This window comes from Rattus rattus, chromosome 2 (assembly GCF_011064425.1).
Source record: "Rattus rattus isolate New Zealand chromosome 2, Rrattus_CSIRO_v1, whole genome shotgun sequence".
Lineage (NCBI taxonomy): Eukaryota > Metazoa > Chordata > Mammalia > Rodentia > Muridae > Rattus > Rattus rattus.
Window position 1 is genome coordinate 160,660,015 of NC_046155.1, and position 10,370 is coordinate 160,670,384.

The window sequence follows — 10,370 nt, forward strand, 5'->3', positions numbered from 1 at the left end:
TCCTGGCTCCCTCTAAATAGCAGCCCCCTTCATGCTTCCTTAATTTTGACGTTGTATTAGACTAGGCCATCTCCTACCTTAAGCTAATTGTCAAGTTGTGAGTGTTCAGTTTCAGAATGAGTTTCAATTTCTGTGTGAATGTATGGGAAAACGATGCCACTGCTGGACCCTGTAAACTTTGAGTGGTGTAAACTGCTGAATGCAGCCAACAGGACTCTGATCCATGCACTCACTTTGTGTTTGGTGTTTTCCTCATCAGGGAGAAAGTAGACAATGACTATAGTGCTCTTCAAGAGAGGCTGAGGACCTTGCCTGACAAGTTGTCTTACGACGTCATGGTATGCTCACTGTGTCCCTTTTAGAGTCACATGTTGTCGTAGACAGTCTAATGGTGAAATAATAGGATTTCCCCTTGCTGTGTGTGACAATTCACGAACTGTCAGCTGGTACACTGTCAGAGGTGTCTCCATAGTGAGGAAGGTTTGCTTTCTTAGGCTTGAAACAAAACCAATACAATGATTTGTATATAATTATTATGGTTTAGTGACATATTAGCAGAAATGTGACATGTTTGGTATGCAAATGTATTTTTATATATAACTAATTATGATAGGAATATGGTATTTAGTTATTTCCTGTTAGCCAAAGCAAGAACAAGCCATAATGTCTGGTAAGTCATAGATTTAAACCCCAGAACATTGATTTTTATATGAGAGGTGCTGATGGTTTGCTTCTGAATGACCTTCATTGTGATACACAGTCTGCCCTGAGCTCTTGGCTGCAGCCTCCACTGCATCAGTGTGCTTCAGGAGGATTTGTTCTGCTGTGCTAGATTAAATGTGGATAGTTCCTACCTTCAAAACATAGGTTTCCATACTAAGAGTATTCACTGACAGTAGTTCCTCACTGCTTTGGCTTCATTTAGACTTAAATGAACTTAAGGACTTAAGGATTAATCAAATGTGTAAACATTCATAGACATTGCTACTTTCTTCTAAGAGCTATCTTGGAAATATGCTGTGGCTTTATTTTCCTGTTTTAACATGAATTTATTAGCCTAATACAATTTTCTATAGATTTTCCTGGTAAAATTTTAATACAATGTTAAATTTCTGGGAAATCGACATTTTACTTTTCCCAGTGCATAGGCAAGAACTCAGTAATGTAGGGTTTCTCATGCTAAATATTTTAAAAATGTATGTTTAAAATTTTTGCTTTTCTTTTTCTTTTTTAACCAATAGGTACCATTCGGCCCTCTTGCCTTCATGCCAGGAAAACTTGTCCATACTAATGAAGTCACTGTTTTACTTGGGGACAACTGGTTTGCAAAGTGCTCAGCGAAGCAGGCCGTGGGTTTAGTTGAGCATCGGAAAGAACGTAGGTACCTTTGTGAAGATGTTCTGTTCTCTGTTATGTGTGTTCACAGTCTCCAGGGCTGGGGATGCTCACCCAAGCAACTGTCAGGACTTGCTAGTCTAGGCTGTTTGCTGCTCTGGATTATCAGTAATCTACGGATAAGCAATGTTTGAGAATGGAGGTTGGAAATACTTTCCACTTGCCATGATTCCAAAGGTATGAACTGTGAGCCAAGGCATTTTATACTCGTGTTCTGTGAGTCTTGTTGCTTCATATGCCTCTGCTTTTAATATTTCAGGACCCAGAAGTAATTTATTTTCTTTGTCATGAAATCAGAGAAATTCCTCTTTATAAAAGTTTGGACATTTTAAATCTGGTTTTGGTTTGTAGGAAATCTCACTTTTATTGTATTAAAGAGACCACATGTGGAAAGATGCCCCTTGTAGGTAACTTGAGGTCTTGCCGCATCTTAGAAGGCCATTTTGTTTTTGTTTACCCAGTTTCTTATCCTATATACATACCTGGATGCTTTGAGCTCTGGCGTGGTTGCGTTATGGTAGTAAGCTTATTTAATTTCTAGTCTGATGGTATTTTTATAATGATGTGTGTAAATTTGATATATCATCCTTATTTGCTTTCAACCTTCTAGTAAATGTATATTTGAAAATAATTTGAGGGTTCTCCTGTATAAATGAGGTCATTATATGAGATACAGCTGACTTTTCTAAAGCTGAAATAATTTCAGTTATCCAGGAGTTGGGTACTAGTTGGAAAACTCATGTATTCTGTGAAATTCTGGAAACTATTGTTGGAGACTAATTGCAAATCAAGTCCAGGTTTGTAATTGGGATAGCTATTTATCTAAATTGTCAGGGCACATATCTAACTACATAGAGTCTAATAGGATAAGAAGCCTCAGAGGCTTTCACCCACAGTGTTAGGGTAATTTATAATCGCTGAAGAGAATGTCTAGGTGTATTGTTAAAGTTGACACTTAATAAAAGGTGCATATGATCCAGTCCCCGTGGCTGATCCAGATCCCTCTCACTGGGAGTCCTCCATCTTTACTAGGCTCCTAGCATGAGTGCTGGTTGCAATTTTACTAGTTGAGGTGTGGCTCTAGGATAATGTGGGTTTTCTTTTTCTTTTCTTTTCTTTTTTTTTTTTTTTTTTTTTTTTTTGGCATATGGATCTTATAGATCTTAACACTTCAGTATGTCATTCTTTTCTTCCATATTTAATGTGAACGTTCATCTTTTTTCTTCACTGAATCCCTTTGTGGGTCTTCTTTGGCCTTTCCATTATGTGGTATCATTATTCTTAAGCTCTGAGTCATGATTAAAACAAGGAATGCTTGAACACAGCTATCTTATGAGTGAGTTGATGACCAAACAGGCTAGGTGACATGTGTTCTGTACTGAAGGAGGCTTGGTGGTGTGGGTGGCCTGCTCAGTATGAGATTTCATCATACCTCTCAACCTGCATGCAATTTAACATTTAGGAATTGTTTTTTTTTCTGGAGTTTTCCATTTCATATAAGATGGTGGGTAACTGAGGCTGATGTGGGACTGTAGGTAGGTGGGACTGCTGCCCTATGTTTTTCTTAAAGCAAAAGAAATAACAACTTATACATGCAGTCAGGTGCTGCATTATTGACCAGGTAATGGCAAGGTGGGAAGAGGTCTTTGCATACAGAAGCTACAGCTTGTCCTCTGATCGCACCGCTTGAGGGATTGAGGTATGGCAGGTCTTGAGTTTCTGCTGCCTCCACTCCCCAGAAGGCAGTCATAGTGAGGAACAGAGTGGACTTGACAGTCAAGGCTCAGGGACCGGAGCTCTGGGAAGAGGGCAAGCTCAGCATCCTCCCTTGTGTTAACTTTTTGCCATTTAATAAGAACGTATCTTTTCATACTTCTTTTAAAATTGTTTGGTATACTATTCTGTGATCTTTGACATGTACATTGATCTGCTTAACCATCACCACTCTGAGTGTGCATAGGTATGAGGTCAGTATGCAGGATCAAACCTCGTGTTGTCTTGTGCTTACCTATGTGTGGGCTCTCTCTCCCTCAGCTTCTGAGACCTGGCCATCACTGATCGTTCTCCAGTACTATTACTTTGCATTTTCCTAGAATGGTCTGCAGGTGGATCTTGGTTTCTTTGGAGAATGGCTTTTCCTCTAGCTCTAATGCTTTATCTGCATTGTTGCTTGTATCAGAGCTCATTCCATGCTGTTGCTGAGCAGCCTCCGAGAGCCAAGCATAGATTTCTTCTTAGTGCTTTGGAAGCACACTTGCAGTAAGGGGGAATGGAGCTGTTGGAGAATACCACACAGACTTTAACCTGCCCACACCTCTTGTGCTGGGTCTCATAGTGAACATGTGTTAAGGTTATCAAAGATGAGCAGATTTTTCCAGACTGTTTTTGTGGGACAGTAGGGAACAGCAGAACCAATGTCCGCACAACTTTTCCCCCTCCATCTTCACCTCTCTACTGGCAATGGTGAGAGCTCTAGGGCTTTTGTATCCTTTGAATTCGTTACTCTAGAGATGGAAAGGAATTTGATTGCATCTTCTTAATGACTGGTGATATTGAGTATAGATGGACTACTTTTAGCCACTTTTAAAAATTAGGGTTGTAATTTTAAAAAATTTTTATTTTATTAAAAAATTTTAGATTGATTTTTATGTGATTTTTATGTATGTACACCACATACAGGCTGTGACCACAGAGGCCAGAAGAGGGCATGACTCTCCTGAAAAATGGTGTTTTGAGCCACCATGTGGGTGCTGGTAGTTGAATCTGGTTCCTCTAGAAGAACAGCAAGTGCTTGTAACCACTGAGTCATCTCTCCAGCACCCTCAAGGGTTGTGCTTTTCAGGAACTTGAGAAGGTTCTGGGAGTTTGTTATCCATGTTGAGGCTGTCTCTTCCTTTGAATATATGGTTTGCTTATGTTGCTGTAGCTTGCCTTTTTACTCTTTGTTGACTGTGTTTCCAGAACAGGTTTACATTGTGAAGTCCTTTGCTGTCCTTCTTGTTAGGGTGGTTGTCATCATATTTAAGAGTTCTTCACCTACCTTCAGTATCTATGATTTTGCTCATGTTTTAAGTTAATTTTCCTTTAGGTATGTGGTGTAAGTCAAGGTTCATTTTTCTTATGAGTGAGTGTACAATTATTTTAACATTGCACTTGAAAATAGCATCCTGTCTCCACAATTGACTTTCCACTTTGACAAAATGAATTGACAAATTGAAATCACAAGAAGTGTTCTGTCAGGGTGGTTAGAATTTAAAAAACAAAAACCAAAAAACAAAAACTTGTGTGTGTGTGTGTGTGTGTGTGTGTGTGTGTGTGTGTGTGTGTGTGAGATTTAGAATCTTTGTATACTACTGGTGAGAATGTAAATTGGTGGTATGTATTAGAAAATTAGAATTTTAAAAAAATCGTAAGCACTAGATTACTATGGGACCTAGCAGAAATAGTATTACATATAAATGAAATAAAAATGTACATCCACAGAAAAGCTTGTGCAGACCCTAGTGGTAGTCTGAAGTGGAGACAACTCAAGTATCAACTAAGAAATAGGTAAAATGGATTGTCTCCATGCAATGGACTATAATTTGACAATGGAGAGAGACGTGTCTTGAAAGTATTATTCCAAGGGGAAGAACCAGTTACACAGGCCCTACTTCTTTCTATGTCATGTTTAGTATGACACATTTAGAAAATAGAAAATGAGTTAGTATCTGTTTAGGGCTAGGAAGGTGTAGGAAGAATGGACAGTGTAACTGTTGAGGACTGTGAATGCGAACTATCCATGTGATGAGTCCTGCGTAGCCCCAGGCACATAGAAAACATTTAAGTGGGTAAATTGTATGGCATGTAAATGGTATCTTCACTAAAATTATTAAACAATGGAAGAATTGGTTACTGGCTTTCTTTGTATAGTTCATTCATGTAAACCACTGCTTTGTTTTTTTATATGTGTCCATCTGTGTCTCAATTACTGTAGCTTTGTCATGTGTCTTAAGATTAGGCACTGTGAGTCAGTGTGTGCTTTATTGGGCTTAGGAACCCAGCTCTAGTTTGTTCTTTCTGAAACTCAGTGATTTCAGTTCCTTTGTTCTTCCATCTACATTTTAGGATCAGCTTATTTCTGTCTACAACAAATCTTCATATTTGACTGGCGTTTTCCTAAGCCTATGTATCAGTGTAGGACGAATTGACATCTTAACTATACTGTCTTCCAAGAATGTACACCGTACGTGGTACTTAGGCCATCCTTGACTTTCTAAAGACGGTGCAGTTCATATTGTACCATGTAACCATGTAAACCCGTGTCAGTTTTGTGAACTTCTTTGAATAAATGCCCTAAGAGTTTGGCTGTAGACACTTGTGTCTTTGTAAATGGCAACATATTTTAACTCAGTTTCTATATTCATGCCTTCTATTTTTTTTCTTACCTTACTGCATTGGCTTTCCGTACGGGATTGAGCAGAATTGCTGAGAATGGGCATCTTTTTTTTTTTAAAGATTTATTCATTTATTATATATATAAGTACACTGTAGCTGTCTTCACACACACCAGAAGAGGGCATCGGATCTCTTTACAGATGGTTGTGAGCCACCATGTGGTTTCTGGGAATTGAACTCAGGACCTCTGGAAGAGTAGTCGGGTGCTCTTAACCACTGAGCCATCTCTCCAGCCCGCATCTTTTTTCTTTTCTTTTTTTTTTTTTTTTAAACATTCTGATGGTTTGCCTTCTTGCCTCCGGGACCCCCTCCTCCATCTCCTCCCAACCCTCATCCACTCTTCCTTCATTTCTTTTCAGAAAAAGGCAGGCTTCCCAGGGATATCAGCCAAACCTGTCATATCAGGTTAAAGTGTGAATGGGCACCTCCCCTTGTATTAAGGCTGGACAAGGCAGCCCAGTATGAAGAAAGGGTCCCAAAAGCAGGCAAAAGAGCTGGAGACAGCCTGTCTTTCACTGTTAGGAGTCCCACAAGAAGCTGGTCTTGCCATTTTTCTGCCAAGGAAGTTATTTGGTCTTTTCTACAAGATGCATTGATTGTAGGCTTTTTCTTTTTAAGTTCCTCTTTTAAGTCAGTACTTTCAGTTATATTAAGGAAGTTCATTTCTAATATGTGAAATTGTTTTTTTTTAAAAATAATAGATCTCGAATGCATTCTTTTTGCTATGTTGGTATTGTGTTACTTCTGTTAGTGTACTATATTATATTGATTGATTTTCTTTTTCTGAATGATCTATATTTGACCATGATGTATTGTTGTATATTACGAATGTTTTGCTAATGATATGTTGATTTGTAGCGTGATTTGGGAAATGTTCTGTCTGTGTTTTTGTAAGACACAGCATAGAATTGGTGCTGTGAAGTATATGGTGGCATCTACCAATAAAATCACTTGAAGGCAGAGGGGAGTTGACTACAAACTCAAATTCTTTACTAGGTATTGTACTACTTAGACTGTTGTTTTCCTCAGGGAGAGTGATGTTTTCTCACTTTAAAAGACTTGCTTGGTTTCACCAAAGTTTTTAAATTTATCTAGTAAAATTGTTTATAGCTTTAAGTACTCATTTCTTTTAAATGAATTTGGGGTGACAGTCCTTTTTTTTTTTAAAAAAAGATTTGTTTATTTAATGTATGTGACTGTGTACACTGTAGCTGTCTTCAGACACAGCAGAAGAGGGCATCAGATACCATAACAGATGGTTGTGAGCCACCATGTGGTTGCTGGGAATTGAACTCAGGACCTCTGGAAGAGCATTCAGTGCTCTTTACCGCCGAGCCATCTCTCCAGCCCGACAGTCCTACTTTTAACCTTGCTTTTGCTGACGTGTTTCTTCTTGTTCTTCTGTGTAGATAGGCAGGTATTAGTTTTATGCTTCTCATTCCCTGGGAGCTTGCTGATGTATCAGTAGACGCTGTCACAGGTAGGCATCGAGTGTCACTGATACCCACTTGGCAGAAGCTAACAGAGTTGTCGACTGTCAGAAGTCCTCCAAGCATCAGTACTGGGGAGGCTGAGGGGTATATCGATCTTGGTGATCTCAGGACTTAGCCTTTGGCTTTCTTAATATCTCCTCTTTTGTGTATTAAAACGTATTCTGCTTGTTCTTCTGGGTTTACTGTGTGGTTCCTTTGGGGGTGCTCATCCTCTGCTGTTGGTGTTGTAGTGATGGATGCACTGTTTGACAGTTGTGTTTTCACTCTCAGTTAGGTGAAGTGTCCTAAATCTTGGGACCTGCTTACTAATTATTTACAATAGGAGGACAGGCTGTAACCTTTGGGCCACATCTGGTCGACCCCAGCTTTTACATATAAATGTAAGCTTATTAATAAAAGAAAAATTGTGAGAGAGGAGGAAAACAGTAATATGAGATTAAGACAAGTCTGACCCTCAAAATCTAAAGGAAGTACATGCTGGCCTTTGACAGGAGAAGTTTGCTAATCCCAGAAATGGAAATGTTTAATTTTAAATGCTGGGAGGGTTTCTTTCTGAGGCTGATTCCTAGTTTTATTGTGGTTATGGAATGTATGTATGATGGGAAGTTTTAGAGTACAGTAAGCTTGGTGCTATGACTAGGATATGCTCAGTCTTCCTGAGTGCTTTGCCCTGGAGAAGAATATGTTTGCTGTTGTGGTGCAAACATGCTGTACAAATGCAGTCATGTGTGTTGTGGTTGATGATGTTCGGTACTGCAGCTGTTCACTGGTTCTGTTCACTGTGCAGAGAAGAATGAACTCTGCACGTAGAATTGTGGCTGTGGCCATTTCTTCCTTCAGTTCTGTCAGTTTTTGTTTCATGTGTTTTGAAGCGTATTTTCAGGTACTGCAGATAGTCGATGCTTCTGTGCTTTTCTGAATGATGCCTTCATGATCCTATACCTTTTTCCTTTCTTCCTGATTCTTTCTACATAGGTTTCTTGCTTAATGTTTGCTGGGTGTGTGTTTTCTCCTTCTAACATCTGTGCTAATTAAAGCGTAATAAAGTGCATTCTTGTACCCAGCATAGTGCTTTCCTTTTCAGTCTGACAGTTTCTTCAGTTGTATATGGACTGTTTACATTTAATGTAATTATTAATATTTGGATTTAGGCTTAGGATTTATTTTTCTCTCTACTTGTTTTTTAGCTTCTTGTTCTCTTTTGGATTATTCAGTAGTTGATTTTGTTTGCGTGTTCTCTCTATTGTCAATATAAACTTTTTCTTTTTTTAAGATTTATGATCTTTAGTTACATGTAGGTGCATGTGTCTGCATGTGGGCATGCACACATAAGCGCAGGTGTGGTCAGATGCATTAGATTGTCCAGAGGGAGGTCGTTAGGCTGCCTGGGTGCTAGGAACTAAACCCAGGTCCTCTGGCAGAGCAGCAAGTGCTCTTAACCTTTGCCCAGCTCTGCAGCCTGCCAACAGGGCAGTCTTTCTTTTTTCCTTCCTTTCTTTTGTTTTCTTGGCATGGTACTAGTTTAGGTGTTATTGATAGCTTTACGTTAAGGTTTTGCTTTAAATTTGTGCTTGAGATTTGTTGAATTCTCTTTTGAGATTTGAAGTGGTTTCTACTTGATCTTTGAATTGATCTTCATCTTTGACCTTTCATTTCCAAAATTTTTTTCCTGTTTTTTGAATGTTCTTTTGTTATAACATCCTGCCATCTTGTTCTTGCTTCATGGTAACTTTTGTCTTTTTTTGAGGCAGGGTCTATGCTACCCCTGGCTGTCCTGGAACTCAACTCATTCATGTGTAGACCAGGCTGTCCTTGAACTCAGAGAGATCTGCCTGCTTCTGCCTCCTAAGTAGTGGGACAAAAGGCGTGCACCACTATGTCTGGCATTTTTTTTCCTAAAATATATTTGGAGTACTCTTGATTTTTTTTTTTACTTCTTTTCACTGTTTTCCTTTATCATCTTTTCTTTTTCCTTTTACTGTCAGTAATATTGAAGACTGTTTGCTAACCGGTGTTGGTTTTTTGCTAACTATTCACAATCGGAGTTAAACGCTGTTAAGAGGTCTTGGGCTGGAGATATTGCTCAGTTTATAAAAGGACTTGAGTTCAGATCCCCAGAACCTCCATAAAAAGCTGGGGGTTGTGGTACACTCCTATACTCGAGAAGGGCTGGGTGGAGACAGATGGATCACTAGCGCTCATTGATAACCAGCTTAGCTGAATCGTAGGCATTTCAGGCTTGGTAAGAGACCCTGACTAAGAAAACTGAAGGTGGAGAGCAGTGGAGGAAGGACACCTATCATAGACGGTGGGCACCCACGCACACTTCCACACCACACCCACTGACAAACACACACAGGTTAACACAAGCCTCACCCTACCTGTGCTCCCACCCACTCTGACCCCACTGTGCCAGAAACAGTCCTGTGAGTGAGCCAGATTTTTGATTGATTGACTTTTCTCTAGAACAGTCTTAAAGTAGCAGCTTCTGTGTTAGTCTGGTCTTCATTTGTGTTCTGGGAACCAAGCAGGATGCCTTGAAGGAGAGCCTGCTTAATTGTTTTCACTGAGCTGTTTCCTGGGTTGTTTTTTCCCCAGATGATGTAACATTTCAGATGTTCCTGCTCCCAGAGCCCTCATGCACCTTTCAAACTGCCTTCCAGACCTTGGTTTTAGTTTCCTTTTCCCAAGTCAGTTACTGTCTCTGGCCCATAACCCACAGTGACTCCTCCTTCTTCCTTGGCCTATGTGGGTGACAGCTCAGCTTTCTCTCCTGCAGTTATTTGTCCAGGATTCACGTGTTAGTCCCTTTCTGTTTGTTTCTTCTTCCAGTGCCTTATGTGTTTTGCCTTAAAAGAAAAATGAGATTGTGCTGAGGTCGGTAGGGGAGTAACACTAAGCACACATGCAGTGCCGTTTCATAGTGCAAGTCCACAGACACTCCCTTAAAAAGGCTTGCAAGCGTTTCCACCAGGGGGCATGGCCTGTTGAAACTGCTTAGAGAATCCTTGAAAACTCCTGGCACACAAAAGACAGGGGATTGGG

At 39.8% G+C, this 10,370-nt stretch overlaps 1 protein-coding gene and 1 pseudogene across 2 annotated transcripts in view; one reads left to right on the top strand and one right to left on the bottom strand.

Moving 5' to 3' along the window:
- Window positions 1-10,370, bottom strand: part of LOC116893360 — a 545,263-nt pseudogene that overhangs the window by 143,697 nt on the left and 391,196 nt on the right.
- Window positions 1-10,370, top strand: part of Uri1 (URI1 prefoldin like chaperone) — a 57,100-nt gene that overhangs the window by 33,811 nt on the left and 12,919 nt on the right. For both annotated transcript variants that reach the window (XM_032893835.1, XM_032893836.1), the window contains exons 3-4: window positions 260-338; window positions 1,242-1,377. In XM_032893835.1, coding sequence (XP_032749726.1) covers window positions 260-338; window positions 1,242-1,377 — 215 coding nt within the window. The remainder of the gene's footprint in view (window positions 1-259; window positions 339-1,241; window positions 1,378-10,370) is intronic.